The sequence below is a fragment of the Scomber scombrus genome, chromosome 9 (genome assembly GCF_963691925.1).
Source record: "Scomber scombrus chromosome 9, fScoSco1.1, whole genome shotgun sequence".
In the NCBI taxonomy this organism is placed as follows: Eukaryota; Metazoa; Chordata; class Actinopteri; order Scombriformes; family Scombridae; genus Scomber; species Scomber scombrus.
The window spans coordinates 32,742,709-32,763,655 of record NC_084978.1 but is presented as its reverse complement, the minus strand read 5'-3'; the positions used below and the strand labels follow the sequence as shown (position 1 = coordinate 32,763,655).

Below are 20,947 nucleotides of genomic sequence, written 5' to 3'. Positions count from 1 at the left end.
ATGTGCCCGAGTTATATACCGGCGTGCTCCCTGTGTCTCTTCCCTCCGCTTTTGCTGCTTTTTGGACAACATTGTCTGGCAGCCCGCCCCTTGCTTGTCTTTCTGATCGATGGATTCCGCTATGACTACATGGACGACCTGCATGCCCTACCCGGATTTCGTGAGCTCGTGGACAATGGGGTGAAAGTGGACTACATGACGCCGGACTTTCCGAGTTTATCATACCCTAATTACTATTCATTAATGACAGGTAGGCTATCTATCTATCTATCTATCTATCTATCTATCTATCTATCTATCTATCTATCTATCTATCTATCTATCTATCTATCTATCTATCTATCTATCTATCTATGTATCTATCTATCTATCTATCTATCTATCTATCTATCTATCTCGTCGTCTTTTCACGTTTTCTGGTTGAAAATTGAAAGACAAGCCATGTTGCGAGCATTCAACGCAAAATAATAAATACAAATAATAAATAAAATAATAATTATAAAAATAAATAAATAAAAAATCCTCTTTGCTTTAGTTCTGTCTCATATAACAGTATTGAGCCGGTTGTCCACCGTGGTGAAGTTAGTTTCAGGTTGGATATTCGACAGATATTCGATGTTGGTTCAACAGTTTTTTTCTCGCTATATGGCACGAATCAGACACACCTAAACTTAATGGGTTTTCCTGCACCTTCTATTTTGTATTAATCTTTAAAAGAAAAGTATTTTTTCTTCAATAGCTTCCATATAATGGGTCCTAGAGACCCTAAACCAATGCACAACGGTTCTGTTATGTGGGACCAACCATACACACTATTTTGCACCTTCTATTTTATATCATTTTTTAAAAACTCAATTCATTTTCTATGGAAAAGTGTTTTTCTTCAATAGCTTCTATCAGGGTTCCCTCGGTCATGAAATTCCTGGAAAAGTTAAAACTGTTTTCCAGGCCTGGAAATGGTTTGGAATTACGTGAATGTTTTGGAAAAGTTTTGAATTAGGGATGGCCCGATCTGATATCAAAGATAACGGATATAAGACAGGCTGCATGAAATTGGACCTCTCACTTTTACCATGTCAAAAATCAGTAATTTATTCAATATGAATATACAAATCATCAATTTCTATATTTAGATTTTTAATATCTTCTAATTTGTGATCTGGGGCCAAACGCTTGCTCTGGGATGTAATTGAAAAATGCACCCATCATTTAGTGAGATCTAAGTTTCAAAACACCTGTTAAAAGGCTCCAGAATACAGGAAATGACTAGCCTGGGCAGAGACAGGGTCAATTTAGAGTACTTAAATGTACTCAAGACAGTTCTATCTGAACTCTGTATCTTCTCAGATCTCTCTTTGTGCATGGGATTGTAGCCCTCAGCACTCCATGCTTTCAGTGCTCTGTTGAAATCTTCATAACTGTCAAAGGCCTGCCCCGAGTATATTTTCCTCTGTTGGTGTTCCTTTAAAGAAAAGGAAAAAAACATTATATTACACATATATTATACATTCTATTGCACTTGGGACTACAATTGTGATGAAAAAAACAATACACTATATAGCTACATTTTTAGGGAAAACAAGAGCATTTATCCCCAAGACAGACTAGTGCAACTGTGGCATTCTAACTTACAATGCAGTTACATGCTTTAACCCACAGCCTAGATCAGGGTCGGCTAACTTTCAAAAAGGGTCATTTTAGACCATGAAAAAAGTAATACATTTGTTTATGGCCACAAATATCTTATATATATTTATGTAAACTCAAACAGTGGAAATGTTCAGTTTTTAAATGCAGCTGAAACATATCTTTCTGTAACCTGCATTGGCCTATGCTGCATATAAATCACAGTATGTTTACTAATTGTCAACATTAGAAGTGTACAACACAACCAATTCAAAAAATTAGTTCTGCTCGTATTGTCTCCAGAACTCCATCCATCAATCATATCACTCCTGTTCCTCAACAACTTCACTGGCTTCCTGTCAAATTTCGCATAGACTTCAAAATCCTGCTTCACACTTTCAAGGCCATCCACAACCTCGCCCCCCCATACCTCTCTGACCTCCTCCACATCAACACTCCCTCCCGGGCACTCAGATCAGCCTCCTCCATCAGCCTCGCTGTTCCCTCTGCCCGTCTGTCCACCATGGGGTCCAGAGCCTTCAGCCGCTCTGCCCCCCGCCTCTGGAACTCCCTCCCCCCCGACATCAGCAACATTAACTCTCTATCCATCTTCAAATCCCGTCTAAAAACCCTCCTCTTCAAACTTTCATACTCACTTTAATTTGTCATCCACCCTGGAGTTTTCTGATTTTATTTCAGTTTTTTTATTGCACTTATATGTGTCCTTTGCTCTTTTAAATCGTTGTTTATATGTTGTGTAAGGCGACCTTGAGTGCCCTGAAAGGCGCCTTAAATAAAATGTATTATTATTATTATTATATGTTCTTTAAAGACCGTGTAAAGTAAATTCAGACATTTTCTTCTAAACACATTAAAGAGGTCATAAATGTATTTCTAAAAAAGGTGTAAAAAGCATTTCAACCATTTAAATTTGAATTGTGGAGCTTGGCTTCACAAATTCAAATTCGAATTTCAAAACATTCTGTGTTTCTGAAAATCATCAAAAGGCACTTTACATATAGAGCAGGTCTAGACCGTACTATTTAAAAAATGTTTAAAGATATCTTTATTACTTTTTCAATTTATACAAGAAAGGCATTGTACTAAAACATAAAAGCAGCTCATACTATACAGAACATGGTGAAAAACAACTCCCATAACATTTTAAGCAGAGGGTCAACTAGCAGGCTCTGAAAATATTTAAAAAAACTCAGGAGTCAGGCCATCCGGCCCAGGGGCCTTGTTATTTTGCAGTTCACAAGAGAAAGGAGACGAGAGAGGAGCACATTGAAAATGAACATTGAAAATAGTAGGTCCAGGACAGGAACCGGTCAACCAGACGTCTACAACCCCAGGTTATCTGTGAGACGAGAGAGCACAGAGAACTCCGGGGAAGAAGTTTAAGTTAGTGAATGCATTAATAGCACATGAATGTAAATGGATGGATGGATAGAGAGAGGGTAGATGAGAGAGGAGCTCAGTGCATCATGGGATAGAAATGGGGACTTTTCTTCAGACATTACTTGAGTGGGTGCCTTAAGTTGCTGAAGAGCTTTAACCACATCTTGTACCACTGTAATGTCAGGTGACCGCAAAGCTGCAGAGAATGATCGTTGCTGCTCCAGGAAGTGTTCCAGCATCTCCAGCCCGCTATTCCACCTGGTCAATCACATCGTCAGTCAACGCGTCAATCACCAGCTTATGTGCTGGCGGCTGCAGCATCCTTTGCTTCTCCTTGAGCTTGTGGCTTGCCATAGTACTCCAATGAAAAAATGTAGTAATTCATGTCACTCGGCCAAGCAAGTGCAGAACAGCTGGAATTTTGAGATCGGGAGTCTCCCGCCTATTGATAGCGGCTCCCTGACGCCCGCAAATGAGACACAATCTCCTGGAATCTGGAGTGAGCGAGCAGAGCGCGCGCTAGAGAGTGTCTGCGTGTTTGTGTGACTATAAATGCAGCGTGTGTGAGAGCAAACCGTCCTTATAGCTCTGTGTTGCTGCTTATTAGACCAACTGATTGGCTGCAGCCTTTGCATCACGTGGACAAGAGCGTGAACAAGAGAATGCATTCATTTGCATCCATGCATGAATCGTTTGCTTTTGTCTGATTTTTCCCAGTTAACCAATCGTGCTTAAGAATAATGTTAGAACCGCCCACCTCATTAACATACGGAGACCGAAATACAGAAATAAATAAATGTGCAAATGTATAAATACATAAATAAATGTATAAATACATAAATAAATAAATGAATAAATACACGTAGACATAAATAAATAAATGTAGAAATAAATAAATAAAGAAATGTATAAATACACAAATAAATAAATACATAAATACAAATGTAAAATTAGCCCTTTTCACAACTAAAAACATATGTTTTTATTTATTTATTTATATGTGTATTTATTTATTTATTATTATGTCATTTTTTGTCCTTCATACATCAATTCCACAGCACAAGCCATATTTGTGGCATTGTCTGTTAGTTATACCGGTTTGACAGTATATGACGGTATATTTATATTTTTTCCATGCATGGAAACTGGGTGTTTTTCTTTTTTTTTTTTACAGATTGAGAGATGAATTACTGCAGTAGATTGGCTTAGAATGACGTATTCTACTGTCATAAGGAGTGGATAGTGTAGAAAAATATTTTAATGTCTACAGAAATATTAATACAGGTTTGCGTGACCCACAAAATGATATGGTTTAACAAGGAAGTGGCACTCATGACTCTTATGAAGTGAAGGAATCAGGATGCATGATGGCTGTAGTCAAAATATAGCCTGTGCAAATTTTGCAACATATTTTCAATTAGTAAAGTATCCAAAGATGTATTTCCAAACCAACTACATTCTCTGGTAAGGTAAACAATCCCCCTCATCTGAAACTGCAAAGTGAAAACTTCTATAACAACTGTACCTTCATTAAGGCAACTTGCATTAATATTGGCCTTGCTTCAAGCAAAGGTATATACATAATATCTATCTATAAATGACAGGAACGTCGGTCTGTCTGTTATTCACATATCTCTCGAACGTTTCATCCGATTGATTTCAAACGTGACAGGTGTCTTGCTACGGGCTCGAGTAAGTGCAGTGCCAAGTTTGACGTTGTTTGGCTAGGTGAATTGTGATTGAGTTTGTTATCTCGCATCACTGTTTGTTTTTTTGTCGTAGGCAGTCCCTCTGAGAAACACACCCTCAAGTGACCCTCTGATTTTGCTTTTTCAACAGTGTTACCTGATGATGTGGAAGCAGATTGTAATTTCATGCATTCTTGGTACTCCAAGACATGCTTCCGGCTAAGGTGGTGGAGTAAATTGCTTGTGTTGTCGCCTGTGGCAACAACTTAAGTCCAACAACATTTGCAGCAAAGGGTTGTTTTGTACACGTCGGATTTTTTAAAACGAAAAAACGTACAAACTAAGGCAGTAAATGTCAGTTTTTCCTAATGTAGGAGCGGAAGGGAGTGCATTTCATTTTAAATAATGACTCATAATCATACATAATTATTCATTATTAATAAGAAAAAATAAAGAGTAATTAATTCTAATTATTAATTTGAGACACCACTGGAAAACCTGAAACAATAACCAAACCATCAAATTAACCTCAATCAATAATAAACTTTGGAAAAGTGAAGGATTAGAGACTGAGCTGACTATTTGATCAACCACTTATCTTGATAACACAATGAAACAAGACACTTCTCTTTAAAGCTTAAAACAATTTATTACCAACTATCAATCAACAAGTTAATCAATATATAGGGCCGTTTCCGCTGGACTAAAATGGCGCAATGGAGCTGACTCGTGGTCAATGATCCCCAACACACCGTTCAGCAGCAACCCATGTTCGCTCGAAGCTTCGAAGAAAAGGTGGGGGGGGGGGGGGGTACACGTGCATTGACACCTTTTTAAGCCAGTCGCTAACGTAGACAACATCTTCGATCGCTTGTTGACTGGTAAAGGCAAAGTGTAGTTCCCACTTCTCCATTTTAAAGATTTCGGTCAGCAGCTGAAAGTGACGTCAGATGACTCACAGCCAATCAGGGACCAGAGCCAAGGGGATTATGGGATATTGGGTTCTCGGGTGATATGACCCTAGACATGGGGGAAGGGGTCCCAGGCGGGTCAGAGGTGACTCGAGTCAGGCTTTTTGACTCCCGTGTAGGCCTCTTCACAGGCTTTTGTCTTTTCAGGTAGGCCTCTCAAGAACACAATAGGCCATGTGCTCCTAATTCATTTCCAACAGTAAAGTCAAGGCCCAACACTAATCAGTTTTTGGGTACTTTGGCGGATTGCTATTATAACGGCGCATTTACCCAGCAATGCGTTTCAATAATAATACACAAGTTACTTTTCCTGAAAAGAAAGTTGGCTGATGAGCTGCTAACATGACATTTAATTGATATAAAGGAAGAATATGGAGATATAACCAACCAGTCTGATGAGTGTAGAGGTGTGTGTGGTTATACTGCAGCAGCCTGGTGTCATCAGCTGATTTAATAACCAGTGAGTGGCTGTGTGTAATGGCACTGTGCTCTGTGAAGCATCTCAGAGGCTGCAGACTTATCAACATATCAGTCCTATAGTATAACCAGCTGTGAATAAGAGACACTGTAAAAATCACTCACGTTCATTAACAGATCAGTACAGATGTTTTAACCACAGATGTTCAAATGCTTTTCTTGTTGATAAAAATCACTAAGTGGAAGCGGAGAGTCTTTCCTCCAGAAGCAGACGTTGTTCTGAGACCCATTCTCCACAAAAACACCAACGACTCACTTTGTGCTGCATATTTTCACGTCTCCTCCAGTCAGGTCACCATGCATGCAGATGCACCAAAAAAACAAACAGTGGAAGGCTATTTCTCATTTAATTTGATATTTTTTTTTATAATTAATTAAATCTGATAAATATTATGACCGCGGCAAGAAGATGGATGGATTGATGGAAATATTAACTAATATGACATGTATTTTTAATAAGTTGATGTACATCATAATACGAATTCACATTGTAGTCCTTTTATTTGTAATGTTGTGCATGTTTGTGCGCTGCTGTGCGTCCATGTGTGCGTAACAAGCACAGTGTGTGCTCGCTGCACACCCGCCTATCTAGGAGCATATTGGACTCTTGATGATGTGCCACTTAAATAACAGTGAAATATGCGCCACTGACTTTAGACCTGGTTTTTTTGGTCAGTAGCACAATCGCTTGCCTCTGCCTCAAAATATCAACGTGCCACCAAGCACCTGACCACACCTCATTTTGAGACCAACACGCCCATAGGCGCACAGACTGGTGCAAGTGCATTTGCTATTTAGACAACTTGAGCGCAGGGCGAGAAAATGACAACTGCGCCCGGGGAAACTAACGAAGACACATGCACAAGTCACACACTGAGGAACCATCCTTTCGCCTACTTAACGGCGTACAAAACTCCTGCCTGATAAACAGAATATTTTACATTTTAATTCATCAGTCCATAACACCTTCTTCCAGTCTTCAGTAGTCCATAATTGGTGTTTCATGGCCCAGGCAAGCCTCTTTTTCTTATTCTGACTTCTTAGCAATGGCTTTCTAGCTGCAACTTGATCTGTCAAACCTTCAACTCGAAGTCTTCTCTTCACAGTTGAAACTGAGACTTGCTTACTACGACCACTATGAAGCTGTGCTTGAAGCTGTTGTCCTGTGAGCCGCCTATCACGCAAGCTTTTGACTCTCAGAAACTTGTCTTCTGACTCTGTTGTGGCTTTGGGTCTGCCAGACCTCTTCCTGTCAGAGTTTCCTCCAGTTTCTGAGTGTTTTTTGATGGTGAAGGAAACTGTACTCACTGACACCTTGACTTTCTTTGCAATTTCTCTGTAGGAAAGACCTACATTTTAAGTGTTTTTGTATAATTTTCAGTTTTGGATATCCTTACCTTTTTTTTTAACCTCTGGCAGTTCACCACTTGCCTTTTTTACCATTTCAAGCTATTGATTGGACTTGAACTGCTTGAATTTCAATAAAAAACTGGAAAAATTGGGGTGTTCTAAAACTTTTGACTGGTAGTAGGGATGTCCCGATCCGATATTTGGATCGGATCGGCCGCCGATATTAGCAAAAAATGCATATCAATATCGGATCGGCCTGCATGGGAAAATCCCGATCCGGACTCCCGATCCGGACTCCCGATCCAGTTTGTTGTTTCTCCAGTCCGTGTTTTCCAGCGCACCGATGTAGGTAATCCATTCCAGTTTTTTTCAGCTTTTTCCCCCTAAATCCGGTCCGCGTTTTTCAGCACACCTAGCGACCTGTCCAGCATCCCACTATTTATTTTCTACTCAGCTTTTTTGTGTGTTTTGCTTTTTTAATACAGTTTACAATATTGTTTGCACTGATGGCTTTTTAAGCCTTGGTTTACACTCTTGTTGTTCAAGAGCAGAGCACTGATGCCAATTCAGTTTGTGTGGTTAATTGACTATTTATTATTTTGTCTATTTTGTGTTTATTTAACCCTGTTAAGAATAAACAGGTCAGCTTCTCATTACCAACCATTGTGGATTATTCAAACTAACCTAATTAAGTTGGCTAGTTGTTCTTAAGAGTAAAACCCTTTTCAACATGAGTATAACAACAAAATAAGTAAATATCTTTAATCTTTAATACATGCTTGGATCGGCCGGTATCGGTATCGGCCTATGCTAAAAGCTACAATATCGGTATCGGATCGGAAGTGAAAAACGCTGGATCGGGACATCCCTAACTGGTAGTGTACCAAAAAGTAGTCTATTCTTGAAAAGGCTGTGTGTCACATAGAATAAAATGTGTGTCCTGGGTTTGATCCCTGCAAGGCCACCATACATCAATAAGTCCCAGGTCTTAAAGTAGCCTAATTATGCATTTGTTCAATTGAGTTACTTCTACTTATCCTCTTGGTTGCATGTAATGAAGGAATGAATTCAAATTGAACCGTGTTTGAAATCAATATAGCAACTCTCTTTTTTCCGTTTTTGTATGATGAGAAAAAAGTGTTCCTAAAGCTTGTTTTTCTTAGTTTTTCGTGTTTAGCACCTGAGATATGGGTTTCCTGCCAAAACGATATATTCATCCTCTCCCTTTTTATTTCAGCTATCATTTTACTTCTTTTGATCGGATTATTTAGTCAATTTACATTCAGAGAAATTATGTTATAATGTGGGCAATGCATTTATCTTACTTATGAAACATTACACTTGTAACCTATAATAATAAACAAAGTAGTATAGAACAAACCAACACAAGTAACTGTGCTGCAGAATGCTGAATTGAACTTCCAACAGAAAAGCTGTCATGTTGCTTTAGACAGTGAGGGGTACTGGCCTAAAGGTGGGGGCCCTCAGTAGTAATAAAGTCTTGTGGCTCAGTCTTTGATCCACAGGTATCAGCCTTTCCTTATGCTTGGTGTCATTATAATTTAATAATAGAAAATTATGCTTAAATGTCTCACTTGTGCCTTTCTACGGCCCCTGGCTCTAGTCCTACAGTACTCCCTCAGTTTATCCCGGATCTGCCCATGGAACCGTTGCTTTTCTCTGCTGCGTCGAGTCTCAGTTGTCTCCCAAGGTAGAAGCACATACTCCAAATTTGCCCTTACTCTTGGTCCCGCCCGTAATTCTTCTTAATTCCTCGCTTCCACAGGTCCTCTGCTGCTTGTGTTGCCCTGTTATTATACATGACAGGGCCCGTTTCGAAAAAGACACATTCTTGTTATTGGGGTCAGGAAACGTATGCCATTGTCCTTCAGCACCTTCTTGGCAAAGTGGGCACGCTCTATCCCCAGGTCACAGCTGAGGTCATTTCCCAGCTCCGACTTGATACATTTTTCAATGAAAGCCACTGCAGATGTGCCTTTGGCATTCTCCGAGGTTGCCATAGATCCTGATTTTATGGCGCCTAGAGTGCCCTTCTAAATCAGTTACTTTCTCCTGTAATGCCCATTGATTAGTGTAGGATCTGGAAAGAATACGTTTGGTTATTGGTAATAAATAATTATAAAGGTAAATAAATGTTTTTAATAATAATAAGAAAATAAAAAGAAAATTGGGTAAACCCAACCTACCAGCATCCTCCACGTACATTTTTTTCATCCTAGGATTAGAATTGTTCCATATAAATGAAGAAATTAGTCTATCTAACTGTTTAAATGTTTTCATGGGGATAAATATGAGGATAATCTGAAACACATAAAGAAATCTAGGTAGGACTGTCATTTTTACTATATTGATGCGACCTGCTAATGAAATCGGTAATGTTGACCATTTCCCAAGATCTTGTTTTATTTGTTCTAATAACTTGACTTAAAGTTGTGTTTCTCCAAATTCTCCATCTTGTGGGTAACTTTAATTCTTAGATATGTGAACATATCGTGTTCTATTTTGAATGGAAATTTGGAATAATCTGTTTGTCAATTGGAAAAAGCAGGCTCTTTGAATAGTTCAATTTGCAGCCTGAGAGGTGTCCAAAGTTTTCTAGCATCGACAATAGTTTTGGTATTGATACTGTCGGGTTGGATATATGGGTCAATGACGTGACTATGACATTTTCAGTCTAACTGCATTTTTTTCAGTTAGAAAAAGGTTTACATTGATTAAAAAAATACCATATATATGTAGTACCTTTCCTTACATTCCATGTAATCACTTTAACTTTTCAAAAAAAGTTAAAGTTATTAGTAATTTTTCTGTTATTTAAAGTGACAAAATATCATGTGGTGCGACCAATAATACCAATAACTGTATTAAATTCAGAGTAAAATATCACTTTTAATATTAATCACTGATACAGTATGCTTAACTGAATTGTATTTTTACATTTTTTCAATCATTTTTAAGCAATTTACAGGAAAAATAAGTCTTACATACATTTCAGAAGGCAACTGTGACATTATAGAACATAAATATGAGATTATTATTTACAAAAACTTAAAAGACATGCAAATAATTTGTTTCGAAACACTTAAATTCATTTATTTTAAGATAGATCATGGTCGCACCACATGACTTTTTTAAGGTCAGTTCTAATTCATCGAGATGGGAAAACACATAAAACACCTAATTTACTATTTTCATATGTATTTATGTGTACTCAACCTTTCTTAATGTTTGAATTACTGCAATAGATATTCCCATATTTATTATTTTTAAATAAATGCTTATACGTCATTGACCCATATACAAAAACAGGTCATCCGCGTATAGCGCCACTTTGTGGACTTTGCCGCCATGGGAGGTACCAGTAATACCCTCTACTGCCCTAAGGGCTATAGCAAGGGGTTCGACCGCCAGATCGAACAGTTATGGGGAGAGGCCGCAGCCTTGCCTGCAAGACCTGTGGAGGGGGAAATAGTCAGAAATATTGTTATTGGTCCGTACAGCCGCAGTGGGTGCGTCATATATTATTTTGATCCATGTCAAGAATGATGATCCAAAACCAAATGTTTCTAGGATGGCAAACAGGTACCGCCACTCAACACGATCAAATGCTTTTTCAGCATCCAAGGAGATCACCACTTCCATGATCTCCCCGGATGCTGGGTGCGTGGTGTACAGGATATTGAATAATCTGTGCATATTATAAAATGACTGCCTACCTGGAATAAAGCCTGTTTGGTCTGGAACGATGACTGTTGGAATAACATTGTCTATACGGGTGGCTAATATTTTTGTGAGAATCTTATAGTCACAGTTTAAAAGGCTTATTGGGTGGTATGAGCTTACTTGTCTTTTTTGAGCAGCACTGAAATTATGGCCTGAATCATGGTTTGTGGCAATTTCTGTTGTTCAAAAATGTCCTGGTACAACTGGCTAAGTATCGGTGCTAGCTTATCAACAAATTCCTTGTAAAACTCAATTGAAAACCCAATAGGCCCCCCGGCCTTGCCGCTCTGCATTGATTTAATTGCCTGCGTTACTGCCCGCTATAATCCCTCTATCTATCTGTAAACTGTCCTCTGGGGTTATCGTTGGGATGGTCAGCCCCTCTAAGAATGTAATAATATCTGACGAGTTGTCTGGTGGCTCCGACCTGTACAGAGTCATATAGAATTGTTTAAACTCATCATTTATTGTATTAAGGTTAGTGGTTTTCTCCCCCAGCTCTGTTCGGATTTCAGGAATGGTGCTTACAGCTGCGGACTGCCTAATTTGGTGGGCTAAAAGCTTTACAAGCCTTCTCCCCGTGTTCGGTAAATTTTTGTTTTGATTAAAAAAAATAACTGTTCGGTTTTCTTAATAGGATGTTATCGAATTCAGTTTTTAACAATAATTTTTCTTTGTAGAGCTCGGGCGTCGGAGCGTCAGCATATATACGGTCCACCTCTGCTATGCTGTGAGACAGGTCACTCAAGTGTTGTTTGCGTTTCTTTCTCTCATAGGCTGTATAAGATATTATCTGGCCCCTGAGATAGGCCTTAAGAGCCTTCCACACAGTGGTTAGTGGCATATCAGGTGTGCGATTGAATTCCAAAAAACTATCAATTTGTTGGGAGATGAATTTCTTAAAAGAGTCCCTTTATAACAACAGAGGATCAAACCGCCATGTGCAGCGTGGTCTGATGCACTCTGGGAAACATATATCCAGCTGTAACTGGCCATGGTCAGAAATTACAATGCTATTATACTGGCTATCCTTGACCATCGGGAGAATTCTGCTATCTACAAGGAAGAAGTCGATCCTGGAAAAAGAGTGGTGAACTGGGGAGAATAAGGAGTATTGCCTAGTAGTAGGGTTGTTTCTCCTCCACGGGTCAAAAAGTGTGTATGTGTCTATAAGTGATTGGATAATTGCACCTGAGTTTGAGATCTTACTATTAGGTCTTGGATTTGATGTCTAGTTTTGGGTGTAAAACATTGTTGAAATCGCCCCCCAGTATCAATTGATCCAGCCGAGTGGTCACAAAGGCGTGGATTACTGTCTGAAAGTGGTTTCTCTGAAGGATTGGATTAATTTTGGCCAGCTGCCTTAACTGGAAAAAGTTAGACTTCACCACAGCTTTAATCTGGCTGTCAAATTTAAGGTCTGCGTCCACTTTTACCCCTAGATTGTTCACAATTGGCTTGTGATACTGTGCCAAAGAACCCAGATCAACTAGGGGGGAGGGTGTCACAGAATTGCCACCAAAGACCATGACTTCTGTCTTTTTTTCATTAAAATTCAGAAAATTTAAAGACATCCAAGCTTTAAGGTCGTGTAAAGACTTTAGCAGTGGGTTAAGAGAGTACGAGTCAGACTTTTTGAGGGGGACATATCTGGCTGTCATCCGAATAGCAGTGAAAAGAAATGCCATGTTTCCTGAGAATGGAACCAAGTGGGAGTAGATAGAGAGAAAATAAAAGAGGGCCAAGCACAGAGCCCTGTGGGACCCCACATGAGAGAGGAGCAGTGGAGGACACAGAGTCATCAAGGCTGACACAGAAAGTCCAATGTGACGGTAGGACCTGAACCATTCCAGTGCTGTGCCACTGATGCTCACCCACTGCTCCAAACAAGCAATCGGGATTTCATGGTCCACTGTATCAAATGCTGCAGTCAAATCTAAAAGTACAAAGACAACACAGTGACCAGAGTCAGTAGCTAAAAAGATATCATTAAAAACTCTTAAAAGCGCTGATTCTGTGCTGTGCAATGTTTTAAAACCAGATTGGAAAATCTCAAGAATATTTTGTTCATTTAAAAAGTCCATGAGCTGGGAATAAACAATCTTCTCTAAGATTTTAGAGAAGAAAGGCAATTTAGAGATAGGCCTGAAATTTGCGGATAGGATCCAGCCCAGGTTTTTTTTTAACAAAGGCTGCACAACTGCATGTTTAAAATGTACAGGGACTACTCCAGAGGACAGACTGGTATTAATAACTGTGAGACAAGATGGCCCAACAGTGGGAAAAACCTCCTTAAAAAATCGGGACGGGACAGTATCATCCGGAGAACTTCAAATGACCCACAATCTCTTGCACAAAGGGCAGGGTCACAGGCTCAAACGTGTCCAACACAGCAGCAGGACTGATATGTTGATGAATCTGCAGCCTCTGAGATGCTGCACAGAGCACAGTGCCATTACACACCACTCACTATTCATTTTATCAGCTGATGACACCATGCTGCTCCATATTCTTCTTTTTTATGAATGACACATCAGGTTAGCAGCTCATCAGCCAACTTCCCTTCAGCAAAAGTAACTCATGTTTTATTCTTTAAACACATTGCTTGACAAATGCACTGTTATAATAACAATCCGCCAAAGTGACAGCACTCCTGGCTTTTAAAGGGAATGGGAGATGACACTGATTGGTTTGCCACTTGTTACGCCCAAAACACACCCGTGATTAATGAGGGGACTTAAGTCTAATCCTTTTGAACCATGTGCCTGGCACACTGACCATTTTTCTGCCGTTAAAATAGCAAAAGTGGATTTGGACATGCCCCCAAGGCACTTCACGCCATGCGCTATAGATCGTTAAAACAAGGCCCTCAGACTGCAACGGTATGGTGTAGGAAAAGTTCACTTTTGCTACTGGGTGCACACTTCTGAGCACAAGAGCTCTGTCTCACAACTGAAAAACTATTTCTTCTGCTACTTGGCTGGCAGTCATTTACCACAGACAGCTTCACTTTGCCCCCTGCTGTCAGGTGCAATTATTGACACTTAAACAAAAAGGATTGGAATATTACTGCCAGGGCCGGCCCAAGGCATAAGCGAACTAAGCAGCTGCTTAGGGCCCTGTGACCACTAGGGGGCCCCAAGAGCAGAGCAATTGACTTAAGAAAGAAATAAGTTATTAATGTTTTATTTCCATGTGTGAGTGGTGATGATTCATATATTATCAAATGTGCATTTTTGTACAAAAAAACAACAATAATATTATGTTAACAGAGCAGTAGGAAACTACTTCCTACTGCCTCTCTGCTCGAAATGTCAGAGCTGCGCTAGTAACGTGTGCAGTGCGCGCTGAGCATCCAGGAGCTAGGAGCAGGTGAATAATGTTGTAAAAAAGGACATACCCTTCAGGGCCAGAAAAAAGAAAAAGGAAGAGGAGGAAAACAACAAGATAAAGGTATGTATGTTGAATAAGTTGATTCTCAGTTTTATTCTGGGTCGATTTTTGGCATCAAAACAAAGTTTTTGATAACAATGTTTGATAGCAAATGTTTAATAACGAACGTTAATTACAAACGCAGTGACGTTTGCTAGCAATATGGTTTTACATTAATGAATTAACTTAGTTAACTTATAGTTTGAGGTATGTTGTTTGCAATTGTTTGCTGCAGAGCACAGTCATTTATGTGAGTAAATAAACATATTCCTTTTACATCAACTCCCTATTATGCTCATACGTTATATGAAACTTCCCCAGGAGCACTGTTAAAGTATTTTGGAGGAGGTACTGACTCAGCCCAGGGGCAATCCACCTCCTTAGGAGCAGCCAAGGCTGATGAATCAGGTGATCAAAAACTGTCACCATATATATTTAATTACTAGTCAAATGATCTCATTAAAATGTAATAATATAAGATATAATCATATGACAAGGGACATGTTTTTCATCTCAGGTCCATCTCTATCCTCTGCTCCATCCACTATGCCCACTGTCCTCTGTGCAACCTCAGCTGTACCTGGTAAGTTAACAACAAAACAGCCTTTAATTGCTCAGTGCGCTGCAGAACATACTGAGATGAATATTTTTTAAATATAAGATATAATCATATGACAAGGGACATGTTTTTAGACAAATGCGTTTTATTTCAAAACTTCTCAAGCAATTTTCAGTTGTTCCACTGGCAGTTTGTTTTCTTATGACAAGCTACAGCTGTACTTTTTTATTTAGAAAATAAGCTGCATCATTTTCAAGTGTAATATGACTATAACATGGCTAGCTTTTTATGTTGTTGTTTTTATTCTTAGGTCCATCTCTATCCTCTGTTCCATCCACTGTGCCCACTGTCCTCTCTGCAACCTCAAATGTACCTGGTAAGTTAACAACAAAACAGCCTTTATAATTGCTCAGTGTACTGCAGAATATTCTGAGATGAACAATTTTGTCCAAAAATATTAATTTAATTTCCCTATAGGTCCTTCATCTTTGGTCATGTTGCTGTTTCATCTACTTCTTCAGCATCCAGTTTGCAGCCTGTCAGACTACTTTATATTTTATTTATAAACCATTTGTGTTACCTTGTTTCAGGTGCCTCTGTTGATTTACATCATTATTTAAGTATTTGTCTGATATTTTTTTAATTAATTGTATTTAATACTGTCTGGTTTTGTACATTTGCTGTTACAGTTTATTTAAAACAAAACATAATAAAGCAGATTGTGTTTACAGGAAATGATTGGTTTATTTTGTTACTTTTAGTTGGCCTAGATGACATTCAGTATCCCACTTAGTACTATATCACTTTGAATATTAAGTTTAAATCAACCCCAGGCTGCTCTTGTAGCTGAATTTGCTACCATTTCAGATTAAAAACCATAGATGGGTCAAACATGCCGGTCAGCTCTTTGAGGTTTTATGTATTGATTCTCTGTGTGGCCAGTAGGGGGAGTTGCTGACTTTGCCAAATATTAATTGAAAGATTTTTCTGTAAGTTTGCAAATCTGGTGTCTGCTTCCATGGCCTTAATCACTGTGGATTACAATCTAACTACAACAAAAAGTTATCACATTTAGTGTATTCGTAATGACAGAGTAGAATAAGTAGAATATGTTTATAGTAGGTGTGTGAATGATCAATAATCATTATTATTGGCAGTAATAGAGGGCCCCAAAATCAAGTTCACAAGTTTATAAGTTATTTCACTTTTAAAGAAGGCTTGATCCTAAAAAATACTGTAGAAAGAATGGAACATGTCACTCACCTGCAACTGTGTGGTTATGTGTTACATTTGTGGACAATGATGTTCTATATCACAGAGGAATTGTTATTGTTGTTATTTTTAGTTATTTGTGCTCATTTTTATCAGGCCGTCACTGTGATGTTCATCAGATGACTGGAAACTACATGTGGGATGAAGCTTCTAAGAAGGAATTCCTGATTGGGATCAATCCTGATAGCCGCTTGCCTCTTTGGTGGAATGGATCAGAGCCATTATGGGTCACCCTGCAGAAGCTGGGAAAGAAGGTTTTCATGTACTACTGGCCTGGTGAGTACAGAAAAATTAAACTGAAAACTCTGTTGTTAGCATGCATGGATGAAATTTTTTAGACTGCAAAGGCAAGATTACAATTTTTCTGATCTTTTTCCTCCTCTGTCAGTCTGGTTTTTGTACTAGAACTTTTGGTCAAAGATGACAGATTGAAACAGAAACTCTCAGTCACAGAATTTTTAAATTCTCTTGACATCAGTCATAATCACAGTGGATCCCGTTTCAGTGGCTGGCAATCTTTGGAATAAAGAGAACAAGAAAAAGTGCTCTCCTGCAACCTCAAAATAGTGACTGTGTAGCTGCAGAGCAACAAGAAGAGTCCTAGTATATTTAAAAGTCTATCTCAGAGAGCAACATGCATTAACTGCAAGTCAGAAATTTTTTTTGAGCATGGAGGATGAGAGTTTTTTTCTTTTCTCTCCATTTTTTTCTCTCTGCCAGTACCTCAGAGCACACACATGGGGCGGAGTTCACTCTCCTTTCACCTTACAGACGTTCACAATAATATTCTTAATCATTTTCATCAACATCAAATTAATGGCTGTCAAACACCTCAAAAATAGATAAATCTTATTTTCTACCACTTTCTGAATAATTAATAAATCTTCAATAGCCCTCTATGCTAACAGGTTTACACTGACTTTAAAATGAATAATCACAGAAGAGTTAAAAGGGCACGTTCAAGTACAGCCACACAGCATCTGCAAAGATTGTTCTTATACTTGTAAAACACAAAAAAATTCAAAAGAATGCTTCCAATTGGCATTGAAGCCACAACAGAGCAGTGACTGAGTCAGAGAGAAACCTAAATAAGATACAAACAGATCTTGTGGACATTCTGCATTATATCCCCATCTCATGGAGCATTACAGGTTTCACAGGTAGACCTTGATCAGTGTTATATTTCTAAAATCAGCTCTTTTATCACACTTACCAATACAAGTTAAATGTGCCAAAAGTCGGTTGAACATTGCTTTTCCCCCCATTTTTCATGTTATGCCTCATATCAGCCGTGCCTTATGACAGGTGACTCCATTCTCCAGAAATGACCTAATTTATTTTAAGCAGCCTTTAAATCCTACTCTCACCCAAGCAATAAACCACCAACACAGATTCCTGAACATAAATGGTCACTGATAGTTTAAAGTTGAGGTAAGAAATTAATTTTAAGACCTGTGTACTACTATGTGCAATATTTATCCCAAGTACTGTGTATATTCTACAGTTACCTTGTGTGTGTGTGTCTCTAGGCTGCGAGGTGGAGATTCTGGGTGTCCGCCCCTCGTTCTGTGAGGAGTACATCTACAACCCATCTGAGAAAAATCTTACAGACTCAATAGAGAATGCTCTCAGCGTGTTGAGGTAAAAACACAATGACCTGTACCTGTCATTTATCATGTAATGTCCTCTGGTTACTAGGGGTGGGAATCACCAGAGGCTCCACAATACAAAATTGATAAAATATTAATAAAATACAACATGTACTCTTAAAATAAATCAAATGTGCTACTGTTTGCTGCTAGCTTTGCCCTTGGCCTAAAAAAGTTCAAATACATTTGGACAGTGAAGGAATGTCCACATTCTTGCTCAGAAAGAGGAGCTGATCAACATGTTCTGAGGTCTGTTCTGAATGCTCCTTTGTGCTGTGACGATGTCTCCAGCCGTTGAGAAGACTCTTTCAGCTGAGACGCTAGTACCTGGGATACAAAAGTATCTTTTTGCCTCCTTGGCCACGAAAGGATAGACAAGCTTAGTGGGTCTTCTCCTTTGAGTGCCAGTGGTGTGACATCCTGGTATCTTTTCATCTCCTCCTCAGCTATGGCAGATAATGATTTGGGTGGGGCTCCAACATCCCCATAAGTCTGACCAACAAGAATGTTTGCCCACACAATTTCTTCATCTTGGCTGGGAGTGAGGGATCCTCTTCAGTGTAGCCCAATTCCTCCTGATGTTCCTGCAATTCTGGCTCAGGGATGGTCTGCTACCATATTTCTTCATGCAGAATAAACACACACACACACACACACACACACACACACACACACACACACACACACACACACACACACACACACACACGCACACACGCACAGAGGGAGAGAATACATAAACATAGCACAAAAAGTAAGGACATTTGTGATTGGTAGATTATTTCTTCGTTGTAACAATGCTTCTTGGCAATGAATCTTATACCGTTGGAATGGCTTTATTTCCCTTTTAAATGGTGCCACATTTGTAAGGAACATTCATTTGTGGGATGAGCAGCATTGTGTATGTGGGTATGTGGGTTGTGCCCATGAAAAATGTGTTTATATTTCATATATCTTTAATTAAGTATGCAGTAAATATGTTGTTTCTCTTTGGTAAATTATAGTTAATGTGCCTGTAAGTTTTTAATAAATCTTTACCAATATGACTACAATATTAGTTGAGCAGTGGCATTTCTTATGTGGGTTAGAATATATTCTACCTTTATTTTGTTTACCTGTAGGGTTACAGCCTCAACAACCACTCTGGCATAGGTTTCTTGTCCCTCCTCTGGGGACAGGAATAGCAGTGTTTTAAACCAGGGGTCCATAGCTGCTGCTGTGTAGAGCAGTGGTTTTCAACCTATGGGCCGCGGCCCTCTGGTGGGCCGCGGCCCTCTGGTGGGCCGCGGAGGTATGGCAGGTGGGCGGCGAAATCCTTTTCTAAAAATCTAAAATATCATAGTTGTGTGGGACTGTGTGCCCAAAAATTTAAAAAAAGTTATTTCCTGAATTTTATGTATTGTTGAGTATGTCTTAAGAAGTATCTTTCAAAGCAAAGGGGGGTGGTTGTGATTGGCTGCTGACTACAATCAGCTGCGGTACGGGCCGGTCGTTGTCATAGTGATGATAAAGCAAAGCTAGTTACCTAGCTAGCTTAAAAAAACAGCAGCAAAATGGATCGCTGGTTAGCAACAGGGCAACTTAAAAGAAGCGAGAGTAGTATTACAGATACAGAATCTACAAGTGATCATCCTGTTGCCAAACAAAAAAGAAAGGTCCGGCGAAAGTACAGCGATGAGTATCTGGGGTTGGGGTTTCATTGGACTGGCTCCGAGGCTGAACCACTACCGCTGTGTCTGGTGTGCTTGGAGACACTGTCAAATGAGGCTCTGAAGCCGTGTAAACTACGCCGTCATCTCGAAACAAAACATGGAGAGTATGTCACCAAGCCTCTTCAGTTCTTTGAGAACAAGCTGAAGGAATATCAGAGCAAGAAAAAAGTAATGGAAGGTCGGGCTATGGGCAATGACAACGCAATTGCAGTGGAAACATCGTACCTGATGTCCGAGCTAATCGCTAAGACTGGAAAACCACACACAGATGGCGAGACTTTTCTTCTTCCAGGTACTAAAATTATAGTGGAGAAGATGTTGGGAGAGAAGGCATTACAGCCTATTAAACTCATTTCACTGTCGGACAATACTGTCAAACGCAGAATTGATGACATGGCAGACAATGTGCTTGATCAGCTGATACAGGACGTGAAAGCGAGCCGTTTCTATGCCATCCTGGACGAATCGACTGACATTGCCAACGTAGCGAACCTGCTTGCCTACATCCGATACGAAAAAAATGCGGAGATAAAGGAAGATTTTTTGTTTTGTAGACCTCCGCCAACCCATTCAACTGCTGAGGCAATTTTTGACGTCCCTAACACTTTCATCCTTTCAAATGGCATTGGTCCAAATGTGTTGGGCTGAGCACTGATGGAGCGCGTGCGATGCTGGGCCAGCACAGCGGAGTAGTCAGTCGAGTGAAAGCGGTGGCCCCTCTCGCCAGCTCTGTCCACTGCAGCATACACCGCGAAGCCCTGGCTGCAAAGAAAATGCCACTGGAGCTAAAGACTGTTTTAGACCAAGCAGTGAAAGCCGTGAACTTCATCAAGAGCCGTCCACTACAATCACGTTTATTTGGCGTGCTCTGTGGAGAGATGGGCAGCAATCACAAGCAGCTGTTGTTACACACTGAAGTGCGGTGGCTGTCCAGGGGCAAGATGCTGACGCGCCTGTTCGAGCTTCGAGATGAAGTGCGCCTGTTCTTCCTCAACTCAAAGTTTGAACTTGCACACTGCTTCAATGATTTTGAGTGGCTGGCTAAATTGGCTTATCTCGCCGACAT

At 39.6% G+C, this 20,947-nt stretch overlaps 1 protein-coding gene across 1 annotated transcript in view; it reads left to right on the top strand.

The window, feature by feature from the left end:
* Window positions 1-20,947, top strand: part of enpp6 (ectonucleotide pyrophosphatase/phosphodiesterase 6) — a 69,682-nt gene continuing 48,735 nt past the window's right edge. The window contains exons 1-3 of the mRNA XM_062425306.1: window positions 1-250; window positions 16,617-16,796; window positions 18,050-18,161. Of these exons, the coding sequence (XP_062281290.1) occupies window positions 1-250; window positions 16,617-16,796; window positions 18,050-18,161 (542 nt within the window). The remainder of the gene's footprint in view (window positions 251-16,616; window positions 16,797-18,049; window positions 18,162-20,947) is intronic.